The sequence below is a fragment of the Dipteris shenzhenensis genome, chromosome 8 (genome assembly GCF_047967505.1).
Source record: "Dipteris shenzhenensis isolate YYH24624 ecotype China chromosome 8, Dip_SZ_1.0, whole genome shotgun sequence".
NCBI lineage: Eukaryota > Viridiplantae > Streptophyta > Polypodiopsida > Gleicheniales > Dipteridaceae > Dipteris > Dipteris shenzhenensis.
This window is the reverse complement of record NC_141603.1, coordinates 54995271-55014685: the sequence shown is the minus strand read 5'-3', so window position 1 is coordinate 55014685 and position 19415 is coordinate 54995271. Positions and strand designations below refer to the sequence as shown.

Sequence of the window (19415 nt, the reverse complement as noted above, 5' to 3'; positions counted from 1 at the left end):
TACAATAGCAGATGACACACAAAGGTAAAATCTACAAAGGGACGCACAACGAGACAATGGAAAGCGTGGTTGGAACATCATCGACACTTTTGATCGTCGCTAAACTCATTAAATCCATTGCATCTTAGGCTTTTAGACAGCTCCTTGCCTGGAGCATGGGGACAGCAGGCGCTCAAGCTTCTCCGCTCCAAACCCACAGCAACTGCCATCAATAGGCGAGCCGGATATACAACAAAAGGATGAGAGATGGTGCTATGTGCAAAAATGAATTCGTAATGGATGCAACCAAAATAGAAAGGCCATGACGAGAAGCCACTATTAGCCATTACTTTTTGCAAATTATTTTTCAAGCACAATTTTGAGTTCTTCCACCTCTATCCACTTCTAGCCACACCTCAAACTCCTTTTAGACAGTCTTAATACAATTTCGCTCATAGACCTAAGCTCATTGGCACTATTTGCAAACTTCCTCACTCTCCCAATCAAGAATCCCTTCTTCTCCTTTCCCACTATTGCAAGCACCAACCTCCTCAAACACTCTCTTTTCAATAACACTCCCCCACCCCCTATTTTTCCTTTGTAGCTTCTAATTTGATGTCACTTCTACTCCATTTGCCCATCTCCATCCATGTAACGAGAGAAATTCACTTCTAAATAGCATTGCATATTTGAGAGTGCTTATGGAGACCTCAACGCACCCCTTGGACCACCCTCCGTTGATGCTTTGTAGACTTCTCGCTCTCATCATGAACCCTTCTCTTCCCTTTCTCCCAAGAAGAAGAACCTCCTAAATCGCTCAAGATATTCATACAATATGGCCATCATTATCCTCTCTCATTGCATGTGGTCTCTCTGTTTGGAGAAGTGCGAAAGCTTTCACAGCAGTTATCGACAGAAGAAAAACAAGAGTGCACAAGTGTTCGTGGGCGCTACTTCCTAGTATAGTAACAGAGCAAGCCTTTTGGACGTAAAAGAGAAAGCAAATGGTTTTTTTGAGGTGTTAAAAGACAATCTTTGTAGAATGATCTCCATAAATGATAATTTGAAACTCTACTTAATTAATTTTTAAAAAACTTACACTTGGAAATTCGCAAAAGAGTTTCAATGCTACACTCTATAAATGGCAATTCAAAACAAGACTTAGTTAATTTTTTGAAAGCCTACACTTGGAAATTCACAAAAAGAGTTTCAATCCTCCACTAGAGCAGTAGCTTCAAGGAAGCATGATAAAAAACAAGATGAATGATTTATATCATTCAAGAGGCCTGCTGAAAAGAAATGGATATTGGACTCAAACTTCAACAAGCAGCTCAACTTGACGTAGACCTACAATTGTCTACAATAGCAGATGACACACAGAGGTAAGATCTACAAAGGGACACACAAGGAGGCAACGAAAAGCACAGTTGGAACATAATCGACACTCTTGATTGCTAAATCCATTGCGTCTTGGGCTTTTAGACAGCTCTCTGCCTAGAGCATGGGGATTGCAGGTGCTCATGGCTATTACTGTGGGTTTGAAGCAGAGTAACTTCAATACAGGTGAGCCGGGGGTGTACAACAAAAGGTCGAGAGATGGTAGTGTATACAAGAGAGCAATGCAAAAATGAATTTGGAAACGATGCAACCAAAATAGAAAGGCCCTCAGGAGAAGCCACATGGACCAATAGGTGAAATTTCCTTTAAAGGAGAGCATCAAAAGTGGAAAGCGAAAAAAAGAGAGGTCAAGAGGAAGGTTGACTAAACGTGAGGCTGAGAATCAAGGAACTAATTCCATAATCATCGTCGTCGTATCTACTACGTGCCCATGCAACCTTCACCACACAACACACACTCACACACTCTTGTGCATTGCTCTGATTCAAAGAGTTTCTCTCCCTTCTTGATACCTCCCTCCAGTATGGACGCTTGCATGCCGCTTCGTAATCGCTCCTCCTGCTCACCCCGAGAAGCTTCTCACGTCACTCCAGCTAGATGTTATAGGAAATCGCATCGATTTAGGAGGTCCGGAGGGGAGCGTCACCGATCCCTTCCGACCGACGTGGATTTGCGCCTGAGCACTCCAACGTCGCTTGCATTTACTCGAAAATGCTTACGGGTGATGCCTCTAAGAAGCTCTGTTGCCGATGTGGACACTGATGTAACGGGTGGCGAAATTGCTGACGACTACTATTCAGTCCTTGGTGTGGTACTGTCCTAAGGACCTTTATCTTTAAAAGGAAGGTATTCTTAGACTCCTTTGCATGGTATGCCATACGTTGCGATTTTACAGAGCTAAGCTTGGGCGGATTTAGTTGTGAATCATCTTCCCACGGGCAGTTTTATAACTTACGACAAGAAGTATCCGTTTCTTCGTGTTGATTTGAAGACGGAAGCTTTATGAAAACCAGGTGAACATCGAAGCTAGCATCTAACAGATCCCTCGCGCCACCTCATCGACTGTGGCTAAGACAACATCTGGAACGTAGAGAAGGTTCGCGATCTGTCCAGTGATAACGACTGTTTGAGTGAAGCTCACAAGGAGTTACGAAACTGTGATACGAGGCATTACCCACTGGTGGAATCGCTGCAATAAGATTCGGCAAACTTGCCTTTTGGGTTAATTATGTTAGAATGAATATCTAACGTTAGAGAAAGTAGGTTTATGCAGCTTCTGATAGGGCGATGACTAAGTAGTTAGATATATGCTTCGAACGGGCTTATTTCTAGTATCTCAAACCTCTCCCTTCAGATCGTTCCATACTGGCGTGATCACAGTGCCTCAGGTTTCCCACCCTTTTAGCAGGCCTCTATTGCGGTGCCCGCTGGAATGGTCTCTGTGGACAATGTTGCAGCAATTTCTTCAAGCAGATGACAAACCTCAAGGGACGCAAGTCTCAAGTTCTCGAGCTGGAGAAACGACACGAAACACATTCTGGACGAGAAAAAGTTTTTTGCCTGGAAAAGTTGATGATAGTCTGTGTGTAATTACCTGAGAAAGGGTATCCTTCCGTACGGCTAGGGGGTAAGATTTGCAACTCAATAACCAACTTCCAAGATGGAAGATCATTAAATTAGATTTGGGAGTAAGGACGACATTTTATATCCTTATCCTTCAACAGCTACAGGGAGTACATGCATATCAATGATGAATACTGCATCATTGAATATCCGTTCAGCTGTTGTTAGTGGTCCTGTGATGGCCATGAAGACCCGTGTATCATAGTTAAGGGACAAATTGCAAAATCCATTAAATTCTTGCTATGTATGAACTAAGACATGGCAGAATCTTATAAAAAATGAACGATAAAATCTCTCTTAAATGTGTCCTAGCTTTACAGCAATGAAGCTATGTTCTCTGTTGATTCTTGTTTTCTACCACAGATTCTGACCCCTAGCTCTCTGCTGCAGGTTACCACCCAGAGAAGCCATTCTACACACATGCTTAGATGGTTAAGAGCTTGTCACTGTGTTACTTGCGAGGCCCTTACATGACAAGGATAGGCTGTAGACCAGATAGGATGGGGGGACCATACACATGCCTACGTCACACATGGGTCTCCTATGGGCTGTCTAACCAGATGTCAAGAATGGCCATACATGGCTAGGAGTGGGTCCAAGTAACAAAATATGCCACAAAGATCAGCATGGGATTTGGACTAGAGACCTAGCATCTAGCCAAACTGCCAATTTAAGGTGCCGATGTCAAACATTTGTAGAGTAGAATCTCCATTTAGCCAAAGTAAATTAATTACATCTAGGACATGATCACAACAATCTTTGCAGTAATAGAAGGGAGCACGGACAAAGGGACTTAACTAAGATGAAGAGTCTAGATGCCATTATGAGAAGGAGAGGGGAGCACATAGTTAATGGAATCATGAAAAGGAGATAAAGGAGTTACCAGTTGGAGTAGAGGGGATGCAAGAGGATCTTAAGTATCGAACTGGAGCATTCCCTTTGCTTAGAAAATGTTAGAAACTACCTAAGGACAACTTAGATGTCTTCTTGACCCAAAGAAAATGCGAGGAAGGGGAAAGGCCAGCCAACAACCTGTCCTTCTTAGAACAAGAGGGTTACACAAATATAATAGCAGGTCCAGATGCATGCCAAAGAAATAGGTGGAGAGCGTATCAAAGTGATTAAAGACAGCTCTCATTGAGGAAACTATTTGTGCTACATGAGAGGTGGAAGGTCGACATAATTTCAAAAGCAAGAATATTCAGGCTAGAGGGGCCACCCGGGGATGCCACTTGGGTGGAAAGCAGCCACCTCTGTATCCACCACTTTTTGTGTGTTGGATCGCCATGTGGAGAAGGCTTGGTTGATGGGAGGCACTAACAAAGATAGACTTTAAGCATCAGTTCCAAACCTCTGCGAACCATAGGCATCCCCAAGGCAGCATTTAGGAAAAGGTAATGCTGAAGGGTGATTGAATATTCGTGGATGAGGATTTGACCAAAAAGGTGCTCAAACGCCAAAACAATAGAATGAAAAGTGCTTGAGATCATAACAGAGGGAGATGGGCTGTTTGCGTAGAGGGGAGGGTCCACATGAGGGATAAATAGCAATTCAAGGTCTGTGCTCTCATGACTATCTGTCCAGCCGGGTGGAATTGCAAAGGAACCGTAATATCAAATATAGGGAATCTTCAGGTATCGAGAGAAATTGGACCCCAAGATTTAGAGCTATACATCGAGTCAACATTCCAAATATGGACATGGATGGTGTAGGCGTTAAGGGCTTGAGGGGCATGGCTGCCCTCTTTCACGTCTCTATGGGGTCTCATCAAGATAGGAAATGTGATGAACACACTAGACCCATTTGGTTGAGTGTACAATTGTAATCCTTATGGCTGTGTCATAGTCTTCCGTTTTCCGCCGACAATGTGTGATATGCAAAGCGCAATGCCCACCAATTGAGTGTCCTAAACTTTACCTTTCCTTTTTCCTTGACATTGTATATAGGAGTCACAGCATATGGCAAAACCTATTTAGGGATCTATTAAGCTTTTGTTGATGTAGCCACTGTGTCACATTGCACCCAAGTGCAAGGGTGTATGTGAAATTCCATCCTCCTTAACTTGGTGTAACTACATCACTTCCAGGCATTCCGCCAAAACATGTGAGAACTCTTGGAAAAAGCTTTCATCTAATGATACCGCTTCATGGGTCCCTTGATCTCAGAACTCGGTGTGGAACTCCCAGATGCATCGTTTTGACCATGCTTCCAATTATGGAGAAGAATCTATTCTAGCTCTATAATTTCTGCATCGTTGAGCACTTCTGGCTGCTGCTCATCCATGATGTCATTGAGTGTTGGGCCAATGCAAGGCTTTAACCACAAACGTGAAAGACATTGTGGATAGTCCAACTATCTGGAAGCCGCAACTTCATAGAGACCTCATTGATCTTCTTAATAACAGGGAATAGTCCAAAGCGTCTGAAGGAGAGCTTGGGGCATCACTTGCCCACTTGTTTCAACCTTTTCTTGATAATTCGTAAATGAACCCATTCCCCTTCCTTGAAGGTAACATCACGAGGGGACTTGTTGGCTTGGCATATGCATAGTCCAACTAACTCCATGGAGACTTCATTGATCTTCTTAATAATCCGGAACAGTCCAAAGCGTCTGAAGCATCACTTGCCCACTTATTTCAACCTTTTCTTGATAATTCGTAAATGAACCCATTCCCCTTCCTTGAAGGTAACATTACAACGGGATTTGATTAACTTTGTTCTCTACCATGGATTTGTTGGAAAGGTCACCTCCCCATTTGTAAGACCCCATATGAGAAGAGCATGGGGGAGGTAGACCAGGGGATATTGGGGCTGCCACATGGGCAGCACATGAGCTACCATGTGGGCAGCACACAGAAAAGGCAGAGGCTGCCACATGGGTAGCACACAGGCTGCCATGTGGGCAGCTGTCAAAGCAGGATCAGTGGGCTGAGAGAGGAGCAGCATGGCAGGCCAAAAGGCACCAGCAAAGGGCAGGCCATGAAAGAGGCGCACATGAGCAGGCTGGAGGGCCTGCGTGGCGGGCTGTCTGGCAGAGGAGATGGCGCAGAAGGGCGGGGCAGACCAGCAGATTGGGTCGGCCACATGGAGGCCAGGTGGAGCAGCAAAGGGGGCTGCTAGTGGGCAAGTGATATGCCTTATATAGGACTGGGCCCTTGCCTTGATTGGAGGGCCAAAGCCCTAGAAGTGTGGACCAAAGGGCCCCGGTTTTGAGAGCCCTTAAAGGGCTGGACCAGCAGCAGACTGGTTGGCCAGTATGAAGCTTCCTGGTCGGTTTTTCTTTCCAGCCCCTTGGGGGCTATATAAAGGGGCCATTGTGCCCTCACTATTCATCCAACGGTTCAGCAGAAAGAGGAGCAGACAGGAGCAGCCTGAAGGCATTCCCTTTGGCCTCGTCTTGGAGGTAAAGGAGAGTTTACCTTGTGGTAAGATCAAAGTACCATGCTCTTGAGGGACTTTGGATCTCTCTCTCTTTTGTTGTGTCCATAGTTTTGGATGGAAATGTAAGTTTTTGGTAGCTTCTATATCTGGCTGGTTCATTGTCTATTGATGAGTCTGCACATCTATGTGATGCACATTAAGTTAAGAAGTTTGTGATTCCACTCCCACACACACACTGTGTGAGCTCCTAAGCATTCTATTAGTCTTCCACTGTGCGTACCCTCTGTTGGTCCATTTCTAACAAGATTTTGTCATCTTATTGGCTTCAAGAGATGGAGAAATCATCTTGGTAAGGAGTGATGAAAACCTCTTGTCAAATGCTGTTTCGTATGTTGTATGACCAATACTCGAAGAATAAGTATCGCTAAGAATGGCCTATACTAGAGGAAGAAAATGCTCCCATTTCAATTGTGTATCATGACAATATGCTTGAGCGTGTCGAATGTCAGCTGATTTTATACTTATGATTGTCCAACTGTCTGTGGATGAAATGCGTTGGATACAGGGCCCTCCAAAAATGAGAATTGAACTTTAAATCCTTGTATGATATAATGGTCCTTGGCAATCCTCCAATGGAATAATACCTAATCAACAAGTGTGCTACATCTTCTATGCTGGCCGTCTACTTACAATGTATGAGCATGCAACATTTTAAGCGATCAATAATAGTTAAGCATTGAGTGTTGCACTTACCTGCTGATGCTGAAATTGGCCCCTCAAAATCCATAGCCATTTCTTGGAAAGGACCTTTTGGAATAGGCAATGGCACAAGCAAACCTGCTATCTTCTTGTGGGACACTTTGACTGTATGGGAGATCTGATATCTCTACACATAACTATGGATGTCCTTCCTCATCTTGGGCCAATAAAAGTAGTGTTCTAACTTCTCCAATGTACTTTTGATGCCTCGGTGGCCACCTGTGAGGGAGTCGTGTGCATCGTGGAGAAGCGCTTGTTGTGTGTCCTTAAGCACACATGATCTAGTCTTGTAGAAAAGCCACCCATCTTGAACTAAACAAGAGTTGTGGCTAATTGGTACTGAGTGCCGAACTTTGCTAAATCCGCATATTGTGCCTTTATACAATCAAGTTTTTTTTTTGTATCTCTAGCATAGTGGCCCCATGAAGTGTCTGATGGATGTTTTTCGATTGGGAGCATCGGTGACGGTGTTATTTTTTCCAAGGCTGTACTCGATCGTATCCCCGAAATATTGAAATATATGACTCCCTCTGGATTGCCGATCACTCCACTGTGAGCTTGGCATTGTTTGAAGCCATTTCACGGCTTGATGATTTGTTTTTACTATGAAAATACATCCATACAAGAAGGTTTCTAGTGCTTCGATGCCTAAATAACTCCAAGCAATTCTCTATCATACACAAAATAATTTTCCTCGGCATCATTTAACTTCCGACTATAGTAAGCCATAGGTCTATCTTCCTGCTGTAATGCTACCCCAATGGCAACATTACTTACATTTGTGATGACTAGGAAAGGATCATCCCATGATGCTATCTTCATGATTGGAGCTGTGGTAGCCAACCGATGTAAGTCGTGGAAGGCTTGTAAAGCTGCACTGATAACTTTTGCCCGAGTATTTTATGATACATCTGAGCGTCAAAATGTGGTGATCACGCCGGCTGTCCTACTGCTCTGAGTCCTCGACACTCTGCAAGTCTGCTAACCTCGGAGTCAAGTAGTGATGCATAAATCTTGGACATGACATGTCCAATCATAATGGTCCTGTAGTTCTCCGGGCTCATGGGATCCCCTGCCTTGTGGGTGGGTGAGATAGTGTTAATGGTCCAAGTGTGTGGAAATCCCAAACAAACCGCTTCATTAAAAAGCTTTGCTAAGATCGGGGCTAGGAGGTTAATCCCATATGCAATGAACTCAGTGCATAGTCCCTCATGATCCTTCGCTCGGCCATTATGAAGTTTCATTACAACATCCTTTACCCCTCCTCTAGTGAAGAGGGTGCAAGATGTGGGACGAGGCATGTGTGAGAGGCTAGGGACGGCAGGCTGATTTGGGATGTCATAAAGTGTGCATGCATAATTAAACCAGATCTGGGTGTCAGTGAGTGGCGGAGGGGACGGTCCTTCTAGAAATCTCCGCCAGAAGTCCTTAGAGTTGTTACTAAACAAAATGTTCAGTAGCTCCTCCTCGTTTCAACGAACGAAGTCTAGTTTCTTCCTCCGTACCAGTCTACGGTATTCACGTAGTGTATCTGGTGTGCTCGGAAGACTGTTTTTGGTTTCGAATCTGAGTTGACGGCGTAAGTCCTTACACTCATCATCGTACCAACTATTACAGGGTACGGTTCCAAGGGGTGGTGGGCGGGTGGTGTGGGAAAAAGCGTGAATGGCAGCCTCATGTAGTGAGCGGGTGACAAGGGCAGCACGATCCTCTAAAAGGGGTATGAAGTCAATATAAGCGAGAAGTATGTACAGACGGCCAGAGTAAGAAGGTGAGTGATCCCGATCAAAGCGTATATTGTGGTAGGTGGAGTAAGCATTGAGTGGGGTGGAAGGTGGTGTGCGAAGGGAGGTGGAGATGCGAAAGAAAAGGTATGTATGATCAGCCCCTGGGGGGAGAGGTGCTACAGTGAAGTCAGTAATGCGAGATGTGAAGACAGGGGATACCATGATGTAATCAACAACACTGGAGCCCCCCCCATGTGGAAAGCATGTGAAACCACCTGAAGCGGGCCATCTGTTAAGACCATTATAGATAATGAGATCATGTATCCTGCCTAGGTCTAATAGGGCCTACCCATAGGATGAGAATGGACCTCGCCTGTCAGCCGAAACCCGTAGGATACCTGCCTCCTCAAGGTCAACATTTGCCAGTAGAGTGGAATCATCTCTGAAATCAAGAAGTGGTACCTGACGGGCCCTTGTCCTCGCGTTGAAGTCCCCCACTAGAAGGACTTCTCCACGGCTAGAAAAGTCAATGATGGACTGATAAAGGGCAGCAAATGGGGATGTCTCATCATCACCTCGAATATCTCTGGCAAAGTGGGAGGTCTCCGGGGGGAAGTAGCAAACTACGACAAACAAATCCTGGCTGTCCATGTGTCGTATCCAGATCCAAAGAAATCTGGCTTGGGTATCTCTCTGCTCTACTGAAATGATCCCCCTAAGTGTGGATCTGAAAAGGACTACAACTCCACATGAACCTCGAACTCCTCCTATACCCCTCGTCTCATCTGTATAGGCAGACTCCCATGTATATCTGCTGACTATTGGAAGAGGGCGCTCTGGACTCTGATGTGTCTCTGTATAGAAGACTATGTCGTGGCCTATATAGGATTTCGAGAAGTTCCCTAGTTCTGACCATAAGGTACCATTACAGTTCCAAATGGTGCATGACAGGGTCTCGGATATCTGAGTCTCATAGACCCCACTTCCCTATGTAGGGGAGGGGGCAGGTGTCCTACGGGGGCCTATAAGAAGTCGACCCTCTCGTACCACTACCCACTTCCCCTCCTTCCGGGCCTGATCCCGCTGCTGCAGCAAAGAGCGCCTCTCCTCAACCTGTAGAGGTGTGAGGTCCTCATCCATAGAGATCGCTGGCTGATCTCGAAGGACTGACCTGCGTCGTAGAGCTGAAAGTCATGCCTGAGTGTCATGAAATCGTATGATCAGGGGTTGCTCTCGGTTGGGATCTCTCCCCACCCGCCATGCCCTCTCTATCCTATGCTCAGCCACACCCAAGGTCACGGTCACGAACGCAGTTGCATCTACCATCGGTGTAGCCTCAGTGCGTGGGATCCCGCGTACTCTGATGTTGAGAGCCTTACTGGCTCTCTACTGCTGCTCCATGAGGGTAGCCGAAATGGTGACCCTTGCGGGTTCCTATTTGGCCACGTCAACCCATCTGGAAGTCTCCTCAATAGCAGATTGCATGCTCGCAATCTGTGCCTCGACCACCGGGGTACTCTGTGGGGCAGTGTGTATGGCTATGACCTCCTGTCGGAGCTGCATGATATCGTGTCTAAGTTCCTGAATAGGACCCGCCTGCTCCCGAATGGCCCTAGCCTGCTCCTGTATGATGCGGCTCTGCTCCTGGTTGAAGCGGACCTGCTCCCATGCGAAGCGAGTCAGCTCCATCTCACGCTCACGAAAACTATGTATCTCCGTGAGTAGGGTCTCACAGGCCTCTGGTGTATCAGTCCACCCATGTCCATGCTGAAACTGTGGTGATTGTGGCATGAAAGAGTGGGACTGAGTCTGGAAACTGGATGGTGGCTGAGTGAGGAACGGAGATGACAGTGGAATGGATGAGGCAGTCCCAACGGGGTGTGGGAGGGTGGGCTGACTGAGAGGGAGAGGGGAGAGTAAAGCTTAATACGGCACAGTGTATGACACCTCCGAAGTAGGGGTCATAAGCTGTGCGAGAGCTGTAACAGGAGAAGAGGGAAAGGGAACAACAACTGGCACCATGGGCATGAGTCTGTCACTAATCGTAGATGTAGATGGAGCTGAGACTGGAACTAGAGCTGGGCTTGAAGCGGGGACTAAAGTCGAAGTAGAGACAGAGATAGAGGGAGCTGAGGTTGGAGCTGAAAACGAAACTAACACTGTAGCGGGAGTTGAGGTTGAGGTTGAGGTAGAGATAGAGGCTGAAGAAGCTGAGGCGGGTCCTACCTTTGCCTTGCTATCTACCCCGAGTCCACTTCGGTTGTAACGTGTGTTCACATCCTCCAAATTCAGTTGTGTCGTTTGCTTTTTTTTGTTGTTGTTGTTATTTTCGTCTTTCTTGGCTTTGTCCCCCATTTCTCTTGGGGTGCGGGTGCAGATCTTAGTGTTAGTGTTCAGCCGAGAGTGGGAGCACCGGTTCCCCCCCCCATAATGGGAGGCACGTCCAGTGCGAGGTGGTGGAGAGGTAGGACGGAAGCCTGAAGTGGAGAGGCAGCCAAGAGGTGGAGAAGGAGGAGAGGCTAAGATGGCGAGGATTTTTTTTTTTTTAAAGGTGGTTGTGGTTTCTTTTTTTTCTTTTTTTTTGGAAGTTCCAAAAAAAAAAAAAAGGGGTGGCAAGGGGGGCAGAGAAGGGGGGGGGGCGGTGGATGCGGAAAAGGAGGGAGGGAGGTGGCTGAGTGAGGGGGTAGCGGGGAGCGAGGGGTGGCTGAGGGGAGCGAGGGCCTGAGCGGGGGGTAGCGGGGAGCGAGGGGTGGTTGAGGGGAGTGAGGGGTTAGCGGGGAGCGAGGGGGGCTGAGAGCTGCGAGGGAGAGTTGAGCGGGAGAGCATGAGCATAGAGGTAGCGAGGGAGCGTGAGCGAGGGGGCTGAGCGTGAGCATGAGCGAGGGGCTGAGTGTGAGCGTGAGCGAGGGAGATGAGTGTGAGCGAGGGAGGGAGTGTGAGCGTGAGCGAGGGAGGGAGCGCGAGCGTGAGCGTGAGCGAGGGCGAGGGGCGAGGGAGCGGGAGTGAGGAGCGAGGGGCTGAGCGTGAGTGAGGGGGTAGGGGGGAGCGAGGCAGAGGGTTGCACAAGGGGCTGGAACTGTGTGGAGGCTGAGGGAGCCGAATGGCAAAGAATGGGGGCCAAGATCCGCTTTTATAGGGCTCTAGCCTAACAACTAGACTAGCCAACCTGGCTAAAGCAGCAGGTGCCACATGAGGTCCTTTCTAGGTTTTGGATTCACCTCTAGACCAGTCTCCACTTGATGAAGATTTCCTATTTCTTCTAGCTGTTAGCTCATGGGGTCTTCCAATAGGACTTGGTTGGTGTGGATGAAGGTGGACGAGGTCTATCATCTGGTGTGACGCCGGGGACCTTGAGATGATAGATAGCTCATCGCCGATGTAGTTGTCTAGCGGCTCAAAGGATTTAGCAGTGCTCTCTGAGGATGGTGGCTAGGATGTGATCAACCCAACTCGACTTCACCTAGGGCATGGTAGCTTGGCTGACAAAGGAATGACAAGTATGCTATTATAGTTTGATTAAATCGTAGGTCAAAAAACGTGATTAAGGGTGTCTCATCAAGATGGTCTCTATAGCCTATAGGATAGAGGGGTTGAGTGTCACTTGCTTGGATATTTAAGAGTTGGTTCCCTAGTCTCATGAGAGACCTGAGCCCTTCCTGGAGGATGGTGTCTAGAAGATGGTTGCCAGCATCTTGCTGGAATATCTGGGTGGCGAGCTGCACTTTAGTGATGGGGGCAGCAGACTTGGCCTGCAGCTACCCTCATTAACATTTGGCATGATATTATCTACCCTACGGGCCACTTGTGAGAAGGGCTCGAAGGGTCACAGGAAGACCCATTGAAAGGTGGGAGTGTTCCTGTAAGGCTTGGCTTGCAAGCACTTTTTGCATTCTCACAGATTGAGGAATCTGCTGGTTGTATCGTTCTCCACCCTAGTTGTTGGCATCTATTCCCGGAATCCTCTAGATGGTGAGCTTGGATCCTGAGAAGTAGGCTGCATAGGGACCAGCCCCCCTTTTAATTGGTCAAGTGTCCCATGGATTTCTGATCTATATCATTTTCAAGTTGTCTAATAGAAGGTTTCTCTTCTATTGAAAAACAAAAATTAACCTATGTGTGTACGTGTATGTATGTATTTAGGAACTTACTGATATTGGCTGTACCACATGATATTTTACTGTTTGAGCTGTGATCTATCTTACATTTCATGACATAAAGGGTTTCGAAGTGTGATTTGCTTTATCCTATTCAAGGTTGGATATTGAGATTGCCTTAAAATGATAAAAGCCCTTCCCTCTGTAAAAAAATTTCAAGTTTGTGCAAATGAAACAGTAGCTTTTTGTACTGTCACTTGTCAAGTAAGGTGATCAAACGAACATATTGGAGCTTATGACACCCTTGACTTAAATTAAAGTGACCATTGAATATTGGAACTGACATTTTATTATTGAATGTGAACATCAGCCACACAATGCAACTGCGGAGGAAATCAGAAAAGCATATTATTCTTGTATGAAGGCTTGCCATCCAGACTTAGCGGGAGAAAATGCAGATACAACTTCTTTCTGTATGTTTGTCAATGAGATTTACGAGGTGATTTTTATTTTGATTCCATTAAGGTTTTGCACATAGGCTCTTGAATGCTGAAAGTTCTGACTGATCCAGATCCCTTGAAGCATATTTCACACCTTAATACACGTTCACATGCTAGAGCGCTGTGATGATGGCGATTGGAAAAAAGTGTCTTGTTTCTGTTGCATCTCTTAAATCAACAACTTCACCATAAGTCCAGGATTTCTGGCACACAATTCACATCTACATCAATTCTTCAGAGGTGTGCAAATAGACATCGAAGTCATACTGAAGATGGAATTTGGTCAAATCTTGTGGGGTTGAATGCAATACTCTTTCAAGTGCAGGTTCTAAGTGATCCAGTGCAGCGCATGGTGTATGATGAGATCAATGGATATTCTTTGGTGTCTATAAACCCATTTGTGGATATATCCAAGCCAAAAGATTACGTTTTTGTTGATGAGTTTTCATGTATAGGTAAGTGCAAGGTTAACCCAATGTGGTCAAAGCACTTTCTAAAACTTCTTGATCAGAGAATACCTGGCTTAGTTTTGGTAGTCAGAAGATCATTTCTTGGTTCAAATGTTCATTTATGGGTGGGTGTGAATGTAGTTATTTGTAGTTTTGTCTTCGAAACTTGTTGAAATTCTTTGGTATGTGCAGGATGTAAAAACTGTGCAAACACAGCACCAAAGACTTTCGACATTGAGGAAGACTTTGGAAGAGCACGTGTATTTTCTCAGTGTGGAAGAGTCTCTGCTGTTCAACAAGCCATCGACACATGGTTACGTTCTTAGATCTGAGAGTTGTGAATCACGTTCACATATACATTTCTGGCTAGGGCCATGTTTTCTTTTTATGAGTGTCTTGGCATGATCACCTGGTCAGATTTAATTGCTCATCTAGCTAGGACCTTCTAGTTTCTCTGTGTAAGGGTTGTAAAAGATGGATTTGTAATCTGCTACTGTACTGCCAATTTAGTAAGCCACAAAAAAATGTAGGTCTAAAACAGTGTACACATTAAGCAATCCAAGATGCAGGAAAACTTCATTATCTTGTGAGAAACATTCCTATGTCTCTGACTCACCAAGTTATGTATAAGCATTCCTGTCTTATTGTTTAGAACAGCATCAGAAGAGGCATCCGCTTTACAAAAGAAATTTACTAAGGTGACTCTCTAGTATCAAGATTTCCTAGTTAGTTGGGGCAGGGGAGACTCCATTAAGAAGATATAACCTGGACCTAGTGAATATGAAAAGGGAGCCCTCAAAGGAGAGGTGACAATCTGAATGGGCCTTCAAAAAAAGCAAGGGGGTCCTAACATTAAATCACTAAAGTTTAGCAAAGGGATTACAATGATCTGCTGTATCAGTGCAAGCATATTTAAAAGGGAAAAAACATCCCAAGCACCCTGAGTTTCATAAGTGTCACTCTGAATGGTGATGGTGACTCCAAACTGAGGAAGAGATGGGGTAGTTCTTTATAGATAAACAAAATTTTGAATTTGTACGACTGGATAATTCTAGTCTTACAAAGGTATATAGTTCTCTATAGATTGAAGAAACAATCCTGAGCATGGGAATACCGTGCCAAAGAAGGACCAGACTGAGGCCTGAAGAAACAATCCTGAGCACAGGGCTGCCGTGACAAAGAAGGGCCAGACATGCCATAGAGCTTATCGCATCGTTGATGATAATGGCAGAGGTGTGAGGGACCTACCCCTAGAGTCTGATGTTGAGAGCCTTTTTAGCTCCTTGATATTGCTCCAAAATGGTGGCCGAATGGTGTCTTTCGCAGGCTCCTTTTTCGCAACGTCTACCCATTCGGAAGTCTCCATGGTAGCTGATTGCGTTGTGGCTATCTATACCTTCACTGCTGGCCCACTGCTCGGGGCTGTTGCTATGGTAGAAATCTTCTTACAGAGCTATAGTATGTGTTGACCGACGTTATGAATAAAACAATCCTGCTCTTGCTCTCATGCACGTAGGCAATGAACCTCCATCACGAGCTGTTCCTAGGCCTCAGGGGAAATAGGGGCAGAGTAGTGGGAATGGCAAAAGACTGAGAGTGGTATGGGGACATTTGGGAGATGGCATACATGAGTCCGACTGTAGAGGGGAAGGGTGGTTGGCCAAGGGATAGGGGTGAGAAGAAAGAGGAGTATTGCGAGGAGGCATAAGGGGATAATGGTGGCGGTGGGAGGGACATGTCGAGGCCAGCATTGAGGCCACCACCAATGCCGATGTTGATATTGGTTATGGTGACAATATTGTGCTGCTGCCTCCACCAAGGATGGTGACACAGATGATGATGATGACAATGAGGCCGATGATGATGATGCTGAAGCTTAGGCTAGGGCTAAAGCTGCTGAGGCTGAGGTTGTGGTGGCTGCCTTCTATTCAACCATGCTATTTGTTTGCAAACCCTATGGTTGCAGTGGGTTGATGTCATCGACCTCTCCTTTCGGTGGTTGTTTGAGCTGCTGATTGTTTCTCTACTTTTCTTCATTCTTGTCGCCTTCTCTCCTTTACCATGGTGCTTTGCTGTTATTTTTCCTGCTTCCATCATCATTTCTTCTTCTTGGACTGAAAGGGGACTTTCTTGGAGCTGTGTGAAACAAGAAGATGGAGGGAAGGGCTGTGCAGACCAGGGTGTCAAGGAGCAGCAATGTGCCATGTGGAGCATGGGGGGGAGAGAAAAGCCAAGGGGCAGGGCAATGCAGGCTGATGGGCCAGGAAACGGGGAAAAGGACAATGTAGGCAGGGGGAGAGTGTGGGATTAGGGGCAAGTTTAGGAGGCAAGAGAGCAAGCAGGTGTGGAAGGCGAAGGCTGAGGCGAGGGAAGCGAGACAGGAAAGAGTGGGGAAGGGGGCTGAGTCGAGATGACGGTGTGCAATGGGCTAGCAGGGCGGGGAGGGAGTGCACAGCAAGGTCGGAGGGAGTGCAGCAGCAAGGCAGGAGGGAGTTCAGCAGCAAGGCGAGGGGGGGCAGGGCCAGTAGCGCACAACAGGGTGAGGGGGAGCGGGGCTAGCAAGGTGGGAAGTGAGCACACAATGGAGCAAGGGGGGTTGAGACTAGTAGGGTGAGGAGGAGCGGGGCTAGCAAGGCGGGGAGTGAGCGCACAATAGAGCAAGGGGGGTGAGACTAGTAGGGGGGGAGAGAGAGAGAGAGAGAGAGAGAGAGAGAGAAAGAGAGAGAGAATTATTAATTATGTTGAAGGCCATGAGACCAAGGGAATTGAAAACATGAGAATACACCTCCACGGGGGGAACCGGGGTATCTATCACACCTCCCAAGAAACTACTTAACGAAAGAAACTAGGAAGCAACATGAACACATATAGTCCTAGTATTATGGGAGTAGTTCATGCCATGTCATGTCCGGTCCTATATCAGTCATAAGTAGTGTGAGCTCTACGTGGGTGTCCTGATGTCTTTGGAAACATGCTTGGGATCTGTTGGCACCTATGTATCCTCTCTCTAGGTGAAATGACGTAGCCTGGTATGGGTGGGGCGAGTGCTCATAGGACCAGTGTCTAGTCTGTTACTACTGACTTGGCAGGCCTGGAACTCAAGGTTGTAGTCCTACTGTCTGCTAGTCCTTTTCTCATGTGAAGAAGAAGCTTGTGATCTACTAGTGTATGGAACTCAAGGTTGTGGTCCCACTGCTTGCTAGTCCTTTTCTCATGTGAAGAAGAAGCTTGTGATCTACTAGTGCATGGGGTCTATTGAGTCTTGAGTTGAGCCCGAGTAACCTTAAAATAGAGAAAAAGTGCATCCATTTTTGGTCGAGGTAGTCAATGACTCTGCTCATGTCTACGTATCCATGGGTAAAAAGGCAATGGCACCTCCTCTAGATCTCATAGTATATGGGAATTTCATCAATATATGCTCCTCATTCTCCACCTCACGTGTGTCACAAAGAGTGCTTAGAAAGTCATCTTCGTCGCATGTGGCTGCAAGGTAGATATCCATGTCCTGTGGGTGTTACCTAGCGTAGATAATCTTGTATGATCTGATGAATGAGTCTACCATAGGAAAGGGGCATCTCCAATTTCCATATTGGTGCTCTTAGCATCATGGCAATAGCCAATTTCTATTTCAAGATTCCAAAATCATGTTTACATTCCTCAACCCCCACTGACAGCTTGTATGGTAGCCTAGTTATCTTTGATCTATTCATGTCTGTGGAAATGCCATCTCTTGACATTATGACAAGTTAACACCATGTGTTACGAGAAATTGACATTTCATAGGATTTAGTAAAATCATTTATTCTCTACACTTTTTCAAGACTTCTTCTAAGCATGCGAGATGTTTATTTTATTTGAGTAGAAGACTATTTGAGTTAGGGTCCCAATGCAATATACATCAATCCTTGAAAAGTGGCTGGTGCTTTGCATAACCTGAAGGGCATTACCAAATAATCCCAATTCAGTTGCAAATGCTACCTTGTCTTGATCTTTCAGTGATATTTGCATTTGGTTTCTTTGATCTATCACCCTTGTTTTTGTTAGCATTAGGGGGTAATGGTCTTTGATTGCGTTAGATTTGTTCCGTCTTTTGTCTCCTTTTTGGAAGGGGCATTGAGAGAGAGAGAGAGAGAGAGAGAGAGAGAGAGAGAGAGAGAGAGACACTTGTATTAACATCTTCGGAAGGCCTCGCAGGCCCATGACATAATACAATCTAGAAAGTAACTCATACAGGCCACCATGGGCTGAAGCAAAGGCCTCTCTAAGGCCCTCGTTGAGTGCTGAGCTAGTAATTTCAAAACTCAAAAGTCAAAATTCAGCCATCTAAAGCGTGCTCCAAATACATATCCGGGCACCATAGTGGCTCGCCGATAGTACACGAAAACGTCTCATATGTGCATCTATCGAGCAGTCGCTCGCTACGGTGAGGGGCGTGGTGTCCGTGAGCTTTGTATCTGGTGGGCCACATCAAATGTGACACCTTGGCTCCGACGGTTCCTCTGAGTAGAGTAGTGATGGGTTAGATCTCTATCGTGTGTGCTCTGGTCAACCTCTGCATCATGTGTGGTGGCTCTGCTGCTCCGCACCATCTCTCCCTGCTGATCCATGCTGCCCTCATGTCGGCCATCTCCTCCTCCTCTACGCCACTGTGTCCTTAGATTGACTTGAAGGCATAGAAGTCGGTGATATGCCGCTGTGCTTGATTTGTTTCATGTGTCACGGTCACATCCTCCTGTCTAATTTGCGGCAGTAAGGTCTCTTTGTGTCGCTGCATCTCCATCAATTAATGTTTGTGAAAAGCCAAAGACGCATATGAGACCGATTCAGAGCTACATCATAAGCACCCTTTTCAAGAGATCTAGAGCTGTCTAGCACACCCCCTAGAAATCTAACATCGAAACTAGAAGTAGACACATGAATACACTTAAATGTGTCTAGGGAGTGGTTCTTGCCATGTGACCTCCATGCAGGCTCATTTGGGTCCATGGGGAGTCCTCATGCCTTCTGAGATCTACAATGGTCACCATGCGCTCCTCTCTGTGGGGCATAACTATGGGCAACATGAAGTAGCTTGAAGCTGTGATATGGCAGAAATGTTACCTTGGATGCGTAGATCACTGATCCTGTGTGTAATCTCGTGTTGATCTTATGTAGTCTCGATGAAGTTGCTTGGTGAATACCCTAGTCTTGTTTATGTTCAGAAATGCAATACATAAAGCATTGATGGTCAAGCTCGCCAGATACCCCTATTTGGTGCGGGGAGGGGGCCTTCATTCTTGGATATTTACTCTCTAATCCCTCCACACTACCCCACTTTCCTTTTGTTCTAATTGATAACGTTAAAAATCCCTTGCATTTGATGATGAAGGGCTGTTCTACCTTAGCTACAAAAAGGAATAGAGAGGGCATAGGAAAGAAAAACAACTATCTGTGTGAACGCCCTCAACAGTACATGGCTCCAAGCCTCATCCCTTGTGAAAACACAAGGGGAATGATGATACGAACA

The 19415-nt window shown here is 46.1% G+C and overlaps 1 protein-coding gene across 1 annotated transcript in view; it reads left to right on the top strand.

The window, feature by feature from the left end:
• The first annotated feature begins 1814 nt into the window (after nucleotides 1-1814).
• The window catches only part of LOC147899689 (chaperone protein dnaJ C76, chloroplastic-like), a 33743-nt gene continuing 16142 nt past the window's right edge, over nucleotides 1815-19415 (top strand). The window contains exons 1-4 of the mRNA XM_087378282.1: nucleotides 1815-2188; nucleotides 13331-13459; nucleotides 13786-13915; nucleotides 14102-14222. Coding sequence (XP_087234408.1) covers nucleotides 1901-2188; nucleotides 13331-13459; nucleotides 13786-13915; nucleotides 14102-14222 — 668 coding nt within the window. The 5' untranslated portion in view covers nucleotides 1815-1900. The remainder of the gene's footprint in view (nucleotides 2189-13330; nucleotides 13460-13785; nucleotides 13916-14101; nucleotides 14223-19415) is intronic.